This window comes from Elephantulus edwardii, unplaced genomic scaffold (assembly GCF_000299155.1).
Source record: "Elephantulus edwardii isolate Elephantulus edwardi_28Jun2011 unplaced genomic scaffold, EleEdw1.0 scaffold00036, whole genome shotgun sequence".
Lineage (NCBI taxonomy): Eukaryota > Metazoa > Chordata > Mammalia > Macroscelidea > Macroscelididae > Elephantulus > Elephantulus edwardii.
Genome location: NW_006399786.1, coordinates 6,218,131 through 6,239,046, shown reverse-complemented (window position 1 = coordinate 6,239,046; position 20,916 = coordinate 6,218,131). Strand labels below are relative to the sequence as shown.

Below are 20,916 nucleotides of genomic sequence, written 5' to 3'. Positions count from 1 at the left end.
GCTTTGTTCATAATAGCAAAGAGTTGGAAACAACCCAAGTGCCCATCAACAAACCAATGGATAGAGAAGCTGTGGTATATTCACACAATGGAATACTGTGCTGCATTGAAAAACAAGAAATTCATGTAATATTATACAAAATGGGTGACCCTGGAGGACATTATGCTAAGTGAAATATCTTAGTCACAAAAGGACAAATACTGTATAGTACCACTGTTGTAAAACGGGACTGACATTGGGGTTGGGGGAAACTGAGAAAGATGGAATAAGTTATGTATACTGCATTGAAACAGATGAGGGAGAGAACTGTTTAAAAGGGATATATGATTAGGTATTATTGTCATGACAGGCATCCAGAATCTGAATAGTGGAGTGAACTTAGGACTTGGGAGGAGGGAACTGTATAACAATGAAAGAATTTTTACTTTACTTTTCAAAGAGAAGAGTGAACTAACTGAGAAGGAGGAGTGGGCAGGGAGAAAAGTGCAACAATAAATGAATGGAAATCCAAAGTCTCTGTAAACGTTCATTAAAACTAATAATAAAAAAGTTCCAGAAATATTTAAGTCACAGGTACATAAAACAAGTAGCATGCTGTTGAAAGAAAGAATGAAAGAAAGAAAGAAAGCTCCCAACTAATTCAGAGATCATTTAAATTTATGCTCATTCAGAAGAAAGATTATGCAAGAAAATAATGAACAATCTCATGGGTAGCACATGGAAACAAAATTTGGATTAATTAAAAAGTAAAAAAAAAGAGTTATCATTGGAGGTCTGTTGGCACCGGGGGTTAAGCTTTGAGCTGTTGAACTAGAACCATCAATGCAAATCTCTACCAGTTCTGCTAAAGAATTACAGCCTCACAAACCTCATTTCCTTTCTTAAAAGGCTCATTATGCATCAAACTCTTCAGGATGCACAATGGGTTTTATAATAATGCATTAACAGGGAATTGCTAAAAATTCAAGCTGGATTCAGAAGAGGACATCAAACGAGGGATATCATTGCTGATACCATATGGAACTTGGCTGAAAGCAGAGAATACCAGAAAGATGGTACTTGTGTTTTATTGACTATGCAAAGGCATTCAATTGTGTGGATTATAACAAACTATGAATAACACTGAAAAGAATGAGGATTTCAGAATATTTAATTGTGCTCATGTAAAATTTACACAGAGACCAAAAGGAAGCTGTTCAAACAGAACAAAAGGATACTGCATAGCTTAAAAATGTGTATCAGGCTTGCATCTTTTCACCATATTTATTCAGCCTATACGCTAATAGTTTTCAAAATTCGACAGTATGAGGAATGTGGTTTCAAGATTGGAGGAAGAGTCATTAACAATGTTTATTATGCAGGTAATACAATCTTTCTTGATGAACCTGAAGTGACCTCAAAGCACTTACTGGTGAGTATCAAAGACTAACTACAGTCATCAAAGGAAATTATATCTTAAAATCAAGAGAGCAAAAAAGTTGCACAATTAGACCAGTATAAACAGTATCATGACAAAGAAACGCCTGAAGTTGTTCCTAATTTCGTGTGACTTGGATCTGCATTCATGTTACCTGGATACATGATCAAGACTCATGGAAGCAGCTGTCAAGAAATCAAACAATATATTGCACTGAGAAAGTCTATTATAAAAGATCTTCTAAAAGCTATGTCACTTTGAGGACGCGGGAGCCAAAGTATTTTCAGTCACCTTATATACATGCGAAAGCTGGACACCAAGTAAAGACGAAGAAGAATGATGCCTTTGAACTGTGATGCTTTCTAAAAGTGAATACCATGGAATGCCAGAAGAAAAAAAAAAATACATCCTTCTTGGCAGAAGGACAGCCAGAATGCTCCTCAGGAGAGAGAATGGTAAGTCTTTGTCTTATATACTTTGAACATGACATCAGGAGGACCCATTCTCTGGAGAAGCACATCATGCTTGGTAGAGGGTCAGCAAAAGAGGGAATGACTGACCGCTCACCAAAACACTGTGGACTGACACAGTGACAGCACCAATGGACTTAGAGAAATAATCGGGAGGTGGGCACAGAACTGGGTAGCTTTTGTTTGAGATGCCCAGGGGATTGCTATGGGACTTAAGTGCAGCTAACAGCAGCACCACCACCAACAACAACATATTTTCATATCAATCTAATTTACCCCAAACCATGGATATTAATCATATGAAGAAAATGATTAATTTTAAAAAGCACTTGCCTTCAGAGGGTACATACTTTATAAACTTGTTAATCACATGCTTCACAAATCACAAGCATTAACACCTTAGGCACTAGCAAGTAAACCTACATTTTCTTGAGTTCACACCTTTGAAAAAAGAAAAACTGGTAAAGGGGTTCATAGTTGGTTTGTCCATGCTCTCTCTGTATCATGTTCTTTAAACATCACTTTTCAGATTTTACATGTAGAAATCAATGTTTTTTAAAAATCAATTTTTAAACAATTAGTATGTTGGAAAAACAATTACAAGAACTGAAAAATAATCACACCAAAGGGCCAGGGTTAGCATTTATGACATCTCCCCTCATAATGATCATTCATTCTGTTCTTGGCTATCAGAAAAGCCAGAATTGGAAAGCTCAGGGCCCTCTTGGCTGCTGTAGTGTGGATGCAGGGCTGAGATTTCACTGTACTGCCTAGTGATCCATCTTACCCTGCATAAAACAATACTTCCAAATCCACTTATCAATGTCAGCCCACACTTAGTATCAAAGAAAGCCAGAATGAAACGATCAGATTTACACACTTCATATAAAAGGCTTCTTGCTCACCATGCTTAGATAAGTGCCCTGATGCACAGGGAAGATATTTTTTTAATGTCATCATGAATCAGTCTTTCTTATTCACATGTCTGCAGGAGTACCGTGGGCTATGCTAACCTCATTTTCCTCACTATTAGGCTGAAGAAGCATCGAGCTGCTTACTTTGAAATATATCTGCAGTGCCAACCTTTAAAAACTTTATCAAAATTCATTTGTCTTCTGTAAGAAAGGTCTGCCCATCTCTGACAGGCTGGGAGTTTCCAAAGGTATAGGAGTGAACATGGAGATGCCAGGAATGAGACTGTAAATGCTGCACACCAAGGCTGCTAGGACTTTTGACAGGGTGAAGGCTAATCCTGGGGCAGACTATCTTCTATCACGTTTGCACGTCTAAGGCCCGGGAGGTGTACATCAGGGATACGGAATTTATTCACACAGCAGAGTGGGCCCCACCACTTACTTGTTCCTGGAGAACTTTTAGTAATGCCTGTGTGTGGGACTGCTCTTCTTTAGCTTGCTCCAGTTCGGACTTTTTGTTGTTCAGCTCTTCCTGGATGGTCAACAGTTGCTGGGAAAAATCAAAGGAAATCTAGAGTGAGTAGGATCAGAGGCCAGATGACAGTAAACTGTTCAAAATACTGAGTCAAAATGACAAAGGACTTAGCCTAGATGTGTGTGTGTGTGTGTGTGTCCCTCATTTAGCAGTGCAGTAAGGTCCGGGCATGGGACAGTTTGCACCCAACTACTAAGGTTGTTGGCTCACACCTAGCTAGCAGAGCCACAAAAGAAAAGCCTGGCAATTTCTGTCTATAAACCTAACAGCCAAGGGAATTCTGAGGGGCAGCTGGGTTCTGCAACATCTGGGGCCACCATGAATCAGAACTGACTCGAAGGCATGTGTTTTCCATGTGTTTTAACTGATTAATATAGCACAGGAGTTGGGGAGGCAGGTATGCCGCCCAGGTTTCTAGACAGGTAAACTAGAGCTCAGAGCAGTCAACCGATGTCAAGCCGATTCGCAGTTCCTAAGCTGCAGAGCCCAGTGTTACTCTATAACCCCGTGGCTGCCTCACCTCGAGTCAGCTCAATGGCATGTGCATCTAGCAGTGGGCTGTTCATCAAACACCTACAGTCTAAGACATATCACAGAGCCATCTGTGGGATCAAGGCCCCAACCTCGTCAGAGCATTTGTGAAGAAGACATTGCTATGTTCCTTTGAGCAAATGCATATTTGTGTAATTACACAGATTACACAGATCAGTGTTAATAAACAACCTTTTGATGACTCAAGGAAGTAAAACAATAATTAAGAAAACCCTTAGCATAACTGGCCAACCTGTCAAGATAACGTGACTTTACCCATGGCGGAATAGGAAGTCTGTAGCAGCTCTGTGGAACCCCTCCACCCAGACACCAGGACCATGGACGCTCCTTTTACTTTGTCTGCTATGATGGTGATGTTTTATTAGATCAGCAGGACTGAAGTCCAAACAGCAATCAATATATCAGTCGGGAAAACTGCTGATATAAGCTGTCAAAACACTAAGCTATGGCCGACACGGCTATTTTTAAGCAGGGCCACGGAAGGGCTTTTGTGAGCCTTGCTCCCCGCTTGCCCTCGCAACTGTAACTCATGCAGAGGCTACTTGTCTGCCAAAGGCCCAGCGCTGGCCGGCACTAACTCACTTGGAAGCTGGTTATATGTTAATATACACAGAGGCTGGCAAATGCATCTGAGAGCTTCCAAAGGGGCCCAGGAAACAGATATGTTTATTCAAATCTTCTTGACAACAAAGGATGGGCTTGAAGAGACACAAGTGCATTTCCTCCTGCGACTGTACGTACAAATGCTGCACTAATGAGATGAAAATGTTTCCAGCATCAAGGATGCCTCTCTGGGGCCTGACGCAGGCTAGAGAGCCGCCCAGCTGGCTCTTAACCACAGAGCCCAGATCAAGCACTAAAGCCGGACTGTTGCTGTTGTTACTGTTGTTGTGTGTCCAGTCAGGACTCCATCGGGTTTTCAGAGGCAGTCAGTCACATGGGAGGAGATGGTCCATCTTCCTCCCATTGTGCAGCAGCTGGCGGATTCAAACTGTGTGTCTTTCAGATCGCAGGGCAGCTTCTTACCACTAGGCCACCAGAGCTCCCTGGAGCCAGGCTGCTACTATTTAAACCTAAAAAGAGACGGTCTTGGTTGTGCAGGGCTTGAACATTTGGCTGCTCACTGAAAGGCTGGAGGTTTCAAAGCATTAGCAGATCTGCAGGACGGAACCAAACCCAGCAGTCTTCTTTCATAAATCACAGCCTTAGAAACCTGACCACTAGGAAGTTCTACTCTTGTCCTATAGGGTGGCAGGAGTTGGAAGATAACAACTTAAAGGTATATAGCAATGACAAACCTACCAGTTGGAAAGGTTACATCAAATACTCAAAACTGCTAGTTTCAGGACATGCAGGGCAGTGGGCTGGGAAGGAAGTATGCAGAAAACATGCTCCCCTTCCTTCCTTCCCTTCCAGGCTTGCTTATTTTGTTCCAAGTCTTCCCACTTCTATTGTTATTTTCCAGTCAGTTGGCCCCTGACTCACCAAGACCCTGTGTACAATGAGTTCAAACCCTGTGATAGATCATGATTTTTCCAGCTGGTATGTCAGAAGTAGATTGCCAGGGCTTTCTTCCTATGATTTCTTAGACTGGCAGCTCTCCTGAATCATGTTCTGCATCAAAACAAGGTGCAACTGTGGAATTCATATAAAGTGGAGAGCCTGAGCCTGCATTGTGCCCCAGCATGAGTATAGCTTCTCCTACAATTTTCTAAAATCTCACTGACTTCTGTTTTACCACCTGACACATGAATGTCTCGCGTGAGGTAAAGCAAGCATCCTGTGCTGGTTTCTGCAATGGCTGCTGTGACTTAATTGGGCATCAGACGGTGGAAGCACAGAATGCAGGGAGTTCATGTTGTGCTTCGGCATGATGACACGTCTCCACAAAGCTTGGGTGCAGGCAGAGTGGTGACCCTGCCCTTCACTCTCACTCATGACCGGCCAGGACAGTTCCATTGGAATCTGATGATACACGATACATTTTTTTACTTTAGCAGACACTTTGAAATCTAATTTTTACATATCTTTTTAAAAGTGAACCAGAAAAAGGACAGAAAATGGTCTTCAAAGGTAGGCATAACTTTTGTTCATGGAAAACACTGGAAGCAGTATAAATTAGAAATATCTGATGCCCTACAGACAAGAGGATTAGATTAATGACAGATTATGTATGGAATGAAGGGGACACCTCAGAGCCATTTGAAATGAAGGTGGAGAGAAGCCTTTGGACATACAAGAAGGTCACATACACCTCCCAGAGCCAGTGCAACAAGAAAAGCTCGGGTTACAGAAGAGTATATTTAATTTTGCAACATATCCCATGGAGAAGAATTGGATACTGTCTCTGAATGAATGGGTTTATGGATATCCATTAACGGTGCTTGACAATTTCCTGCTAGATCTGTAAGGAACATGTAATGCTTTAGTAATGAGGAAAAAGAAGCTGTTCTTAGGACGCAATAGTTAAGTGCTTGGCTGGTACTGCCAACATTCTGAGTAAGTGGAAAAGTGAGAACTCCACGGAAGACTTCCATTTCATCTACACATTGTACAGCTCTTCTTCATTCTATTTAAATGCATCGTATGCAACCTTCTCCTGACCTTCCTTCCCATTTAAGCTTTCACCAGATCTCACTGTTCCTTGGAATTATTTTTAAAATAAAATTCCATCTCTCTCATTCCCATGGTCCACTCCTTTCTCTTCTCATACATTGGCAATCTCTTTAATGGTTTAGTGTATTTTTTATTTGAATATGCTTGTACATAGGGTCGCTATGAGTCGCAGGCGACACGACGGCACATAACAACAACATGCTTTTCCAAGATATAGACTGTTGCTGTATAAGTGTATGCAAATGACACTGTATTCTATTTATTGTTTTCTATGTTCTCACTAAGTATTGTTTTCAAGATCCATTCATGTTGATACACATGTTGTTTATTTACTACTTCTAATGTCTACAAGTAGTCTATGGACTAAATAAAGAGAGCTCTGGTGGTCTAGTGGCAAGAAGCTGCACTGCAATCCCTAAGGTGTATGGTTCATATCTACCAGCTGTTCTGTGGGAGAACGGTGGGCAATCTCCTCCTGTGCCCCTGAAAACCTGCGGACAGTCAGTTATGGGTAGGATCCGACTCGATGGTACACAACAACAATAATGTCTGCAAAATATTCCAATTTCCTCTAATCTACTCACCAAGTGCTGGGTATCTAAAATTCTCTTTGCCCCATACAGGCTGCCATGGAGCATGGTAGTGCATTTTCCTTATGGAATCTGTTAGAGAACCTCCCTAGGATGCATATCCAGTGGGAAGGGACTAGAAAGTTAGTGCCCAAGGTGTTAATTTCCCCAATGTGCTCTCTAGAATAACTATCCCAGGTTGCTCACCCATCTACACGAGATGCCGTGTCCCATCTCCATGCTAACCTTTGATATTTTTTCCAATTATCTTTGATTTTGAGCATCATTTTTGTGAGCTACCTGGGTTTATTCTCACATTATGAAAGAATAGTCAAGAGCAGTGGTTCTCAATTCTGGCTGCCCATTAGTATCTAGGGGAGTTTTTGTTTTTGTTTTTGTTTTTGTTTTTAAAAAAAATACAGAATCCTAGACCTTATAGAAGCCTCAGAATATCTAGGATGAGACCCAGGCACCAATACAATTTTCCAAACATTCACAGCTAATACCAGTGAGTAATTGAAGAAAAGAGTCACTGTCTCCTTTAATGCTTCAACAATGCTCAGTCTACTGCAGTGCAATTCCCACTCACTGTTCCAGACCCCTACTGCTCTTAAGAAAGACATCAATGCTTACCTAATAGCCAGCCAGTCTGGTTCTCTTCTTCCCACTGCATGCTCGCTCTACGAGGTGGTCCTTGTCATACCCATGGTGTCAACTAAGACTTTCTGTTTTCAACCATGTTGATCATCACTCCACTCACCCAAACCAACTCCCCTGCTCCCGGGTTGATGTCTACTACTCACTGGATATCCAGAATTGAAAACCAGAGTTAATTCTTGCTATTTAACTACTCTCAAAGCTTTCTTCTCATCTCCCATGTTCTTTCCATCCTACCTTCAAGGTAAAAGCCCAGGCCATCATATTATTATGTTTCCTGTTTTCTCCCAACACTTAAGACAGAGTTAACCATCTACGCATTAAGAATGCTGAAAAAAAATGCTATTGGTTCCTTAGTCCTTACTATTTATAATCCAAACACTGAACACCTTGTCTTTCTCCAGGAATATCAAGTTCTTTCATGAAAGCCAAGTTTATCACCCAGAATTCTCCCTGGAAGGCAGAATTAATCTCCAATTAAGATGTTGCTTTTGGATTAACAATAATAAAATTGAAAAGAGCCCCACCTGTAGACAGACATAATCCTGCACCAAGACACATGGTTGGAGAAACGAGAATGTGCTTGATTCCTTTCCCACTCTCTGATTTGGTCCATTGTCCTTGTCCAGGGTAGGAATTACACAAGCGTATATAGTTGTTTCAATGAAGATGCTTTTCAATTACCCAAGCAAAATTTTCTATGTTTCCAAAACACTTGATACAGTGAATTACTGTGGTTTTGTTAAAATTTTGGCTTCCCTATAGTTTTGCCTTTAATCTGATCCAACTTCCCTGCAGGCAGACAGCCTATCTACATCATCTACAGTTTGGTGAAACATTCTTCCTCATAGAGCAGGTAAGCCTATTCACAAAGGAAGTGGCTTGCCCAACCACTAAACTGAGGAGATTCAGTGGCAGAATCTGAGGACCTGGACCAGGAGAGAAGAAAAAGGTGGGAAAAGAGTGTGTATCCTTCAGGTCTAGAAGTTCCTGTGCAGGGGATCTTAATGTTGATTGAGAAGTAGCTTGGGTTAATTGAGAAACTGTCTTGCTGGAGCCAGGGCTTGAGCCCTTGAGGCAAAAATAGGACCAGAGCCTCTGAGACAGAGACTGAACTAAAGGTTTTTATTGCTGGATGACTGAGGGAAGAGCTGACTTGGGAATTCTGCCTCACAGAGCCAAAAATAGATTTCTTCAATCCAAACTTGCTGGCATACTGATGGAAGATATCATGACTGTTCTAAGGAAACTTTGATTTAACAATTATCTAAGCTGTGAAGCTGAAGGTCAAAGGGCCAGTGACCACGCTTGAGAAGATGTCAAGACTGAGAAATTGTATATTGCTGCTAACCTAACTTCTTTAATAAACGTCATAATCGTAAGTGTAAGAAGATGTGCTGCAATTGTGATGGCACGCAGTTCAAATCCACCAGTTGCTCCATGGGAGAAGGATGGGCAGTCTCCTCCCTTGTGATTAACTGCCTCTGATAACCAGCCAGAGGATCAGCTATAGTTTGGCTCTGACTCAATGATACACAACAACAACAACAACAAAGCAGTTGAGATTGGTGTTGAAATTATAAGAAGAATGTACAGAAACTTGGGAGGATCATGTCAAACATTACAGGAATTAGTTTTGCTCAGTGGATGTTATTGATGAGGACAGTTCTACTTTGTGGAATTAGTAGAGGTCAGACCTGGCTGTTCCCCACTGCTGTTGCTCTTTTTACAATTATATTTTATATCTGTCTCCTCTGTGGACTATTAGTTAGGTTATTAATAACTACTTATAAATACTATGTGTAGACTGGATAAGTGAATATATGAATAGATGTCTACTGGGGATTAAACTATGAACTATGATTAAACTAGAGTATATAACCAGGTAAATTGTTATTCAAGGCATATATGAAGCTTTAAAAAGAAAAGGATAGTTCCCTTTAAGAAATTTTGACTCATCACTCTGACAGTTCCAGATATACTCCTTAATCTAAAAGGGGGATACTTCTTAAATGACTAAGGCAAGCCAATCAATGGATTTAAAATTGAGTCATTTCTTTAATCCATATTGAAACAAAGATTCTCGCCACTAGTATGCTTGGCAGCTTCATGATAGATGGGGAAGAGATTGATATTGTTAACAGCTTCAGTTTGCTTGGCTCTACAATCAACACTCTTGGTACTAGCAGCCAGGAATTTAAAAGTTGAATTGCATTTGGAAAGTCTGCTGTCAGAGACCTCTACAAAGTACTGTAGAGCAACAATATCAATCTGGAGACTAAGGTGTGCCTGATATAGGCCATGGTCTTCGCAGTTACTTGCTATGCTTCAGAGAACTGGACAATGACTAGAGATGCTAGAAGGAGACTAAAGTGCTCCTGTTTACAGGCCATGGTCTTGCAGTTACTTGCTATGCATCAGAGAACTGGACAATGACTAGGGATGATTTAAGGAGAATTGATGCCTTTGAGCTGTGGTGCTGTAGAAGAGTATTGAATATACCATGAACTGCTAAGAGAACAAACAAGTTTGTCCTGGAGAGGGTGAAGCCTGGCTGCTTCTTGGAGGTAAGAATTCTGAAGCTTCATCTGACATACTTTGGGCATGTTGCAAGGGGGGTTCAGTCCTAAGAGAGGGATGCCATGCTTGGGAGGGTGGAGGAAGAGCGCAGAAGAGGAAGAACCTTGATGAGATGGATTGATTCAGTGACAAGGGTAATGGTGGTAGTTGTATCAGAGACAATAAGATTGGCACAGGATAGAGCAGGGTTTAGGGCTGTTGTACATAGAGTTGCTATGAGTAGCAGACGACTCGACGGCACATAACAACAACAACAACAACTTCTTCAAGTCCCCCCACCGAACAAACAAACCAACCAATTTCCACTAAAGAAAAAATAAAAATAAGACTCATGGACTGTATTCTGTATTCTATAAAGCAATGCTTTCTCTTATTTATAATGTACAAATACATTAATTTAATATTCATGGATTAAAAAAGAGTGGTGATTTAAAACTACTGCTCTTCATGTGACTAGATGTCTAATAAAAACAATGAGCTGGTCCATTGTTTGATAATTTAAGGGAGGCTTTCTAGTTCTTCTCACATGAAATTTATGAGACCGTATAATATTCCTTCTACTTTGAATTTTTAAGTACCAAAGTGCCTTAATTACAGAAGTTCACAGGCAGCTACGACTTAGAAGAGTCTCTCGGTTGGATTGGCTGACTGAAGCACAATTTTAATTTAACATTTGAGAGTGTGGCATTAAACAGATGCACTATTACATTTTTTGGTGGTTACAACTGAGTGTGTTCCAATTAGACAATTATCCATATGCCAATCAAGCAGAAATTCTCTGGCCGATACCAGGCAGGTAAATAAATGCTGTACCTGCCACATCTTGATATTTCCAGGCCACTGATTTAATGGGATCATTTGTAATGCTCTTTGGGGATGCAGACTTCAGTGTGTAATGGGTCCTTCTCTCTGACAAATTCAAAGAGCATTACAAATGTTATTTGAAGCCCCAGAATAAGTGAGGTCGCATTTCCATTTTTACAGATGGGAAAATCATAGGCACACAGAGGCCAAGTCATGTACCCACGGCCAGCCTTTCTGGAGGAAACTACCTCAAGCACAACTCAATTGTGCTCCTTCAAACTGTAGTTTCTACTCAGGCAACCACAGGGAATTTGTCAATAATAAAATGGAAATCAGGATGGGTCAAACCTAAAATCGTCATTGCAATGACTTCTACCAAAACACTCAACATTTTTGCTTATAAGCTAGGCTGTTAGGGACATGCTTCTGTGTATAGTTTGTGAACACTGTGGTAGACTTTACTTTTATTTAAAACACAATCCCTTCTTTGTCTTGTTTGTTAAATTTTGCTATTTTGAGACCAGGGAGAAGTACTGGTGTAGGTAACAGATTATATAAGCTTGCATTTATGTAAAGGTAGACAGTATGGTACAGAATGAAACTGAAACTCACTGCCATTCAGCAGATTCTGAGCCATAGGGACCCTCCAGAGCACAGGAGAACTGCTTCGTAAGGTTTCAAGACTGCCAATATTTATGGAATCAGATTCTCATTTTCCTTTCAGAAAAGGGGACTGTTGGGTTCCAATATCTTTTATTTTAGAAGCAAATGTCTTAACCAAAGTATCATCTGAACTCTGCACAAAATAAAGAGGAAGGCCACATAAAAAATAGAGGAAGATTCATTAACAGCTGCCTATATGCGGATGGCATAACCTTGCTGGCTGAACAGAAAAAGATGACTTGAAACACCTACTGATGAAGATAAAGGACTTCATCAGTATGCATTACACTTCAACCTAAAGAAAACAAAAATGCTCACAACTGAACTAAAACACATCATGATAGAGGGAGAATAGACTGAAGTTGTCAATGATCTAACGTTATTTAGGTTCACAATCAACCTTATGGAAGTGGCAGTCAGGAAACAAAATTATGTATTCTATTAGGCAAACATGCTACAAAGAATTTCTTTAAAATATGTTGCACACAAGAGTCCACAATTAGGGTTGCATAGAATGTACTTGGGTCGGTGGGAGGGGTGCAGGGGGGATTGTGTACCAGGGAGAGAGTGTTTATTTTACTTTTCAAAGAGAGGAGCGAACTGGGGTGGGAGGGAGGGCTGTGGGGAGAGAAGTGCAGCAATGAATTAGTGGAAATCCAAAATCTCTGTAAATGTTCATTAAAATTATTTAAAAAAAGAGAAAAAATTGTTGCAGAAGACTTATTTATTAAAGAGCAAAGATATCACTTTGAAGATTAAGGTGTGCCTGATCCAAGCCATAATATTTTCCTCTGCTTCATGTGAAAATTGACAATGAATAAGTAAGAAAGAATAAACAAGTTGTAGTTCTGGTGAAGAATATGGAATATTCTTGTGGGATATTCCATGGAATACCATGGACTGCCAAAAAGAAGAAACAAATCTGTCTTAAAATGCAGCTAGAGTTCTCTTTAGAGGCAAGGGTGGTGAGACTTGGTCCCACATACTTTCAGCACATTCTTAGGAGGCCCCAGGACCCAGAAAAGGACATCACGCTTGGTAAAGTAGAAAACTCTGGCCAAACTACTGTTGTCAAGTCACTTCTGACTCTTACTGACTCTCCACTGGGTCTCCAAGGTCATAAATCTTTAAGGGAAGACACTACCCATCTTTCTCCCCAGAAGTGTCTGATGGACTTGACCTTTCAGTTAACAATCCATAGGTTACACCGGGGGGGGGGGGGGGGTGTAGAGGAAGACCCTCACAGAGAAGGACAGACAGAGCAGCTGCAGCAAAGGGCTTGGGCATAGCTGCAGCTGTAAGGATAGTGCAGGTCTGGGAAGTGATTTGCTATGTTATATGCAGTTACTGTGAACTAGCGCCAGCTTGGCAGCACCTCATGACACCAGTTTGTGTCTTCATTGGTGGAGGATCCTTTCTAAATTTAGACTGGTGTTTGGTCAGATAAACTCATGCCATGATCTACATACATACTGACACAGAGTGTCTCCTATCCACATGCATACTCCCAAACCCTACACACACACAGAGAGACAGAGAGAGAGAGAGAGAAGGAAAGAGAGACTCACACACTTTCTCTCCTCTTCCTTTAAGGATTTCCCCAGTGTTTGCTTCTATGGTCAGGTCTTTAAAACAATCATAATTTCTGTCCATCACTCCCTGCAATTCTGACGTCTTAGGATTTGCACAGGCTGGATAATGCAGAAGGTACAGAGGAAATGGACCATTAAGACCCTGTTCTCAAGATGTTAGGTCACTGGGATGCTATGATACATAAGCTACCATCATAAGTTAGCAGGACAGCACACAATTCACTAATAATGGTTTAAACAAATGCTTTCTTCCTAAGAATCCCAGGGACCTGGAATTAGGAAACTGTGCTCGAGAAACTAAGTTTGAACCAGAATTGCCCCAATAATTGAAAATGAGACACGGAAAAAAACCACATTATAAAAATATTGAGAATATTTGATTCCATAGAGGATGAACAACTTAAAATACCTTTTCTCTTGTGACTCAGTTATAAAAAAAATATTATTCCAGCTCTATAATTTTGCTATAAATAAAAAGGTCAAAATACCACCTCAAGGGATGAGGCCCACGGACTTTCCTAACAGATTTTTTCCACTTACGGTCACGAATCCGCTGAGTCTGTTGAGGCTTCTATGTCTGGCTGGACCAAGCCTAGAAGCTGAGTTATTCTGGCATCTGCTCTACACAGTGGTCTATCAGCATCCTGCTCTACAATGCCTGTGTACCTTGACACCAATCTGATTCTTCTGAATAGTCCAGCCTGAAATTTAAAAATTACCTGTGCTCAAATTGGCTAGATTCTCCTTATCTTTTCCTGTTAGAGGTACAAAAATAAAAAAAAAGTTTCACTTGTGCCCCCTCCCTGGATATTCTGCTGCCAGAACACTGAGTTTACTGTGGCGCGCTCTCTCCTCTCCCTCTCCCTCTCCCTCTCTCTGACTCTCCAGATCTTCAGCCTCCACCCTGCTCTGGTTCTGAATGACTTCCAGCTGCTGTCATCTACATATGCCTGCTTTACATCTAAAAGGTGAATCTTGAGCCAATCTCCAACTGTTAGGGAACGTTTGAGACAGAATTAGTGCATGGCTAAAGTCTGAAAACAGCTTGTAGATCCAAATAAGATGAAGTCATTGACAGTCTCAATTCTTTCTCCATCCATTATGATGTTGCCTATTGGTCCAATGGTGAGAATTTTTGTTTTCTTTACATTAAGACACACTTCATATTGAAGGCTGCAGTATTTAACCTTCTGAAACAAGTAGGTTCTCTTTTTAAGAAATCTTTTGATACACATATAGATTTCATATTTTAGAAGTCCAAATCATCTAGTTTGTCCTCTGTTGCTTGGACATTTTTAGTTATATTTTATTGTTGTTGTTGTATATACTGTGGAGCTGGAATTAACTCAAAGCTGATCCTCTAGTGGATTTTCAGAGGCAGTTAATCATACGAGAGGAGAAAGACCATCTTTCTCCCATGGTGGATTCGAACCACATGCCTTTAGGTTGGCAATACAACTTACTGCTAAGCCATCAGTGCTTTCATGCATTTGATAGGAAATGTTTTCTTACATCGCTCTCACACATACACATACACATACACATAACCTACATCAACCCACCCTGTAGTGTTCACAGGGTGAGGGTTAGGCTAACGCTATTCCTGACGAAGGAGACAAATCTGACTCAGGGAAAGACAATCAACCTCCTGGCTTGCACAACCTTCATTATCTCCTCAAGGTGGTTTGGGAAGAAGAATTCACTAGTATGCATTTTCTCGTAAAATGTCCTCTGCTTCCACCTTGGGATGAATCATTTTCAGCAGGGAACATGCGTAGCCAAGCCTGTGGCCCGTGTATCAATCCTGGGACCATCTCTCTACCTCGCACAGTGACCCCGGAGGAGAAACATCTGAGAGAGCACTCCACCATTCTGATGACTGATAACAGGAACAGTGGATCACAGAAATGAAATTGTGCTTGGAGCCTAATATCCTATTACACCAGGCTATACATATTTAATTCCTTGGGTCTTTCCTCATAAATCAATTCTTCTAGGCCCTTAATCTCGTCAATATCTCTTCTGATATTGAATTTTAAATGCCATTCTCATTGCTAGGCAGAAAGGCAATTTCTTCCTTGTGATGGGGTTGGGTTTCATTTACAGCCCAGAGATGCCTGGAGCAAGGCCCCATTCGTTGTCCTCCCACTCCCTATTTAAATCCTAAAGGCAGCGGAGCTATCACCCCAGGGGTAGGCCCCATCGACTCTTCTGCTGGCAAGGTGAAGGCTAAGACCTTGTGCTTCATAGACCAGTACTGTGGGAGTCTGAGACTGCTGAGGGTGGGACTAGGCTAAGAAAGGAGAAATATGTGTTTTTAGAGGCTTAGGCTTACAGGATGCCTTGGGCATGAGTTTCTACCCCAAGTTTCCTGGTCATCATCTGTTCCCTTCCCTGAAAATGCCACTAGGAGCCTGAAACATAGGGTCCTCATAGATGTGGATCATGGAAGGTCACAGACCCGTGTTCTTGAGGGGAGGGAAGTGAGGAAACCAAGTATCAGGGAGTCCAAAGTGAGAATTTCCAGTTCCCAAGGTTGGCCTATAACACAGTGGAGGCAAAGAACAAAACTCTATTTCTGAAGTCACGTCTAACTCTTGTGATCCTGTTGTGATGGAGTAGAAGTGTGCTCCCCTGGATGTTCAAGGACTGATTTTTATTGTAGAAGTAGAATGCCAGGTCTTTACTTCCAGGTGCCCCTAGGTGGCTTAGAACCTCCAACCTTTCTTACTGTAGACTAGGTCATTGCTGTTGAGTCAGAACCAACCATAGCTGACCCTCCACTGAATTTTCAAGGCTTTTACATCACACAAGAGGAGACTGCTCATCTTTCTCTCAAGGAGTTGCTGGTAGATGTGAATCATCAGAGAGGTGCAGCCATCAGTTTAGCAGCACAGCTCTCTAGGAATTGGGCCACCAGAGCTCCCTCTTACTGTAGAGATGACAGAAAAGGCAGGAATCCATGGACAATTCCCAGAGGGAAGAAGAAGTAGTTTCCATAGAATCGTGAGAGTGACAGAGGGTAGGGAACATACAGAGCCTCTAAGAGGCAGCTTTGAGTCTGCAGTGGTGGCGCATCAAGAGCTGGTGGTGGGATGCGGCCGTGGTGCAAGAAATAAACTTTGACACTGAATACTTTGCACATAGAAATCTCCGTCACCATTTCACCATCACCATGCATTGAACAAAACTGGCGATAAAAAGGCTCCTCCCTGATAGAATTGCCTGCTGATCTAAGTTCTTTAAAATTGTTAATTAAGATTTAAATAATATATATGTAATTGCAAATGGAGTCAACCACTCAGCTACTAAAACGCTGGTGGGGTGAACTCACCCAGAGGCACCCTGGAATAAAGACCTGGCAATCTGCTCTTCAAAGCTCCTCACCTTCAAAACCATATAGGAGCCCAGCTGTGGTGCACACAAATGGAGATATCGTGATTTGGAACCGACTTGAAGGCAACCGGTCAAATGAGCATATTATCACAACTTACTCTTTCAACAGTGTATCCTACATGGAAGCCAATTTGGCAAAGCTGGTGAGACAGTAAAATCTGCAAAATGTAGACACCTGTCAGAGAAGAAAATGTCAAATAGTTTTTACAAATAGAGTCTAGGGAGCTCTAGTGGCTGAGTGGTAAGGAGACACACTGCCAACCTAAAGGCAAGTGGCTTGAATCTACCAAGGGAGAATGATAGACAGTTTCTTCCTGTGTGGTTTACAGCCTCTGAAAAACCCATAGAAGGGTCCGTTATGAGTCACTTCAGACTCAAGGGCATATAACAACAGCAGCAGCAGCAACAGGATAGAAAGTCAGGAAGACAGCACTGAGGCAGAGGTAGAATATCAGAAACATAAGGGAGTTATGTAGAGATCTAGCTTCCCTGTGTACAGTTTACCTCGTACACTCCACCCTGTCTCTCACTCTGTCCCTCTCACACATACACAAACACAGACCCAGTCACACACATTTGTTTTGATTCAAAATCATCTGCGCTGCTTAGTGTAGTGCCTCCTATCCTTGTATTACCACACATTCAGGCATTTACAGACTCAAAACAAACAATGCACAGTAACTGCAAAGGACTAGAACTCGAGTAACTTCAATTCAGCCCAAGGGACCACTTACAGCTTTTATATTTAAAATTTAAATCAGTGAAGCAGAGTGAGAGCCATGAGCTGTGTTATTTTTGTTTGGAGAGCACAGATTACAGTTTATACACAAAATATCTGACTAGATTTTAATACTATAAAAATGGAAATGGGTTCTCCTTTTAAAATTGTTAATTGTTCTCTTAAAAACTAAACAATGAAGATGGAAAATGTTACTTCAGTGGTATAATTAGCAGTTTCTCAGAATGTGCTTTTAGTGTATATTTTGGTTTTACTAAAAAAGGTAGTTTGCTATATATTGGACAGTTATTTACATGGAATATAAAGAAATCAAATGTTCAGCATTTAAGCTACAAGGTATATAAAAATTACTCAGAGGATTTTTATAAATTTGTCCATTTTGGGGGGTATTAATTTATTAATTTTTTTTTTTTTTACTGATGTGAACACATATGAGATTCCAATGTAAGTAAAATCTGAGTCTTCCTTTCTTCCCTTTTCTCCCCTCCTCCCCAATCATTACTGAGAATAATGTTGTCATTCAGAGGGGATGTATGTTTAGATAATGATGCTTGCTCCAGTGTCCAATTACAGGAAGCCACAGCTGGTTGGCTATCCAGCCACAGAGAGATGGACCAAGACACGTGGCTGGCACATGGGGCCAGGGGTGACCGTTTCATCTGACGTGGTTCTAGAGATCATTTCCTTTACTGGAATACGATCCCAGGAAAGACAAATTAATTGGTCCTTTGCGCAATTCAGTGGAGTTATCAGTCATAGTGCATTCCTGATAAGGCAGCACATATGAAAAGCTATATATGCGAGGACTGCTCAAAAGATAAAAAAGAAGGCATTCCAAACATTTTTATGTGCTGCGGATTTTATTAAGTCCTGGCAAGGCAAAGGTATGTGGTTGGAAGCCACCATCTGCTCTGTGATAAGAAGATGGGCAATCTCCTCCTGTGCAACCTACTGTCTCAGAAAATCCACTGGGGGTTGCCTATGGGTCTGTTCTGACTGGTGAGTATACAACAATAATAATGATATAATGTGAAAACTCTGTAATGATTCCCGGTGATCTAAGCAATCAAATAGTTTTGAGAGTCCCAAGTGTGGAGAGCAACAACCTTCAATCCTATCACACTTTCAGTAGGATAAAAGGGTGTGGTCTGTAATATCTTGTATCTCACCAGAGACAAAGGAGAAAGCCAGCCAAACGGGCGAGTGTTATAATCTCAAAACCCAGGAGGAACCTCCAGCTGTGGAATGTGCCCTCTTTGATATAAGGAAAGGGCAAGCCCCAGGGAGATCTATCTCTAGGGACTACCTGGCACACAGATGCTGAAGGAAGCAGGGCTTCCCCTCATACCATCAGAGAGAAAGCCTTTCACTAGCGCTAGCATGCTGAATTTGGATTTCTAGTCTCATACACTGTCTGCTTGTTAACACCATCCACTTTCGGGATCTCTGTTACAGGAGCACTAGGGAACTAAAACAGCCTCAAAAGCTCTACTACATATTTCCTTGGGGACCTTGAACACAGGGGTCTCCGTCACCCTAGATTTCTCCCTTTACAACTGTCACATATAGGGCATAACATAAAATTTCGTGAGTGACCTGCTGATTCTTCCCGTGAACACTGGAAAAACCAATGTAACATGCTTTTTGCTTGGATGACTGCAAAACCTATTTTCTCTTCTTCAGATGATTTTGTAAATGGTGTAATTTGTAGGGCCATCTCAGCTTCCTGCTTTTTTACATGTTTTTTACAAGCTTTCTTTACATGGTAAACAAAGGCAACAGCACTTAAGAGCAGGATACTGTGAGATTAAAGAACACCCATGATGGGAGTGAAGCTCCTTGAATGGAGGGGGTACCAAGTTAAGTGAGTGCTATCCTTATTCTCTGCAGAAATGGAGAGACCAAGCAGCAGCAGGGATTCTGAGACAAAGGCCTGCTGTCCAGCCCTGCCCTAACCCTGCTGAGCTACTCTCCTTCAGCCAGTTTTCAAAACATGGGTCCAGCCAACTTGAATTAACACCATTCATACAATTCACCAGAGACGGTGTCAAATGCCTGGCTGAAGTAGAACTACAAACCGGTGATAGCCTCTCCAGTGCCTTCGCTGGCAATCTCTCTGCAGACCATAATCCAATTTGTGGGGATTTATTTATTCTTATCACTTTTTTGCAATTATATGAGGTGGCCATCACACCAGCCTCTGGGCACAGGTACAGCTGTTAGCGCAGAAATGTAAAATATTAGCATGCTCTCCAGCCAGGCCAGCCCATTGACTCCAATCAAACAAGAACCTGATTGAACAGCTGGGTCACGCACTGTGCCCCAAAGGCCGACAGAGCTTTGTTCTTCCTATGCTTGGTTTATGGCCTCATCATCATCAGCTCTTACAGCTATAAAGCTCTTTATGGGCATCTTGTGATCAAAAACCTGTGGCCATCTTTGGAGGATGTTTCAGCAGAGTGATCTGGAATCCATTCAGTATATCTAGTGGAGAGTTAAAAATCGTAACTCATATTAGCATTATTAACAAGATAGCATCACCATCACGGGCCTCCTTGAATGCCGCTTTAGGAAAGCATCTATAGACTTAACGGTTGTTCTATAAGACTTAACGGTTGTTCTATAAGCATGTGTTGGAGTCTTGAGAGCTTCTAGTGGAATCCTAATGGTGAGAAAGCTATTAAGCTCTAACACGTGCCCTGGGGCACTAAAGAGAGAAAACAGAGCTGGAGGCCTGAGCTCTCAACAAGCTACAGATGCTCCATTAAGGATGGGGCGTTTGTCTACTGCTGGCTAGAAGGTTCTCACCATGGTGCTCTTTCACTCCTGAGAAATTTACAACTTCATTAAAGCTAACTAAAGAAATAAAATATTCCCAAATATTCATGTAAGTCAACATTTTATTATGTCTGGGCAAATAACACATCTAGGGTCTGAGAAGAGTTTCTGGTTGACACAGTTAAGTCCATGGCTAACAACTAAAGCCTGGGTGGTTTGAATCTAACCAGAAATGATGAAGGAGAAGGACCTGGAAATCTGCTTCCCCAAACCGGCCACTGGAAATCCTATTTGTTTACCTTGAGTCAGAATCACTTGATAACACCTGCCTTGGTTTAAAGACAGGAAAAGGAAAAACAAGCAGCCCTTGATGTCTACACTCTGAATCTTGAGGTGTTTTTGGATTTTGCTGTGTAAAGGTGAGGAAAAACGGAGTTGCTTTCATAGTTAAAAAAGTCATTGCTAGATCCATCTTGAAGTACAATATTGTCAGTGACAGGATGATATCGATACGCATACAAGGAAGTCCAGTGAATACCACTATCATTCAAATATAAGCACCAACAACCAGAGCCAAGGAAGAGGAGATAGAAGATTTTTACCAGCTTTTACAATTGGAGATTGATCGAACATG

General features: G+C 41.4%; 1 protein-coding gene across 1 annotated transcript in view; it reads right to left on the bottom strand.

The window, feature by feature from the left end:
* The window catches only part of ENOX1 (ecto-NOX disulfide-thiol exchanger 1), a 260,495-nt gene that overhangs the window by 76,518 nt on the left and 163,061 nt on the right, over positions 1-20,916 (bottom strand). Inside the window, exon 10 of the mRNA XM_006884564.1 lies at positions 3,244-3,351. Within this exon, the coding sequence (XP_006884626.1) occupies positions 3,244-3,351 (108 nt within the window). The remainder of the gene's footprint in view (positions 1-3,243; positions 3,352-20,916) is intronic.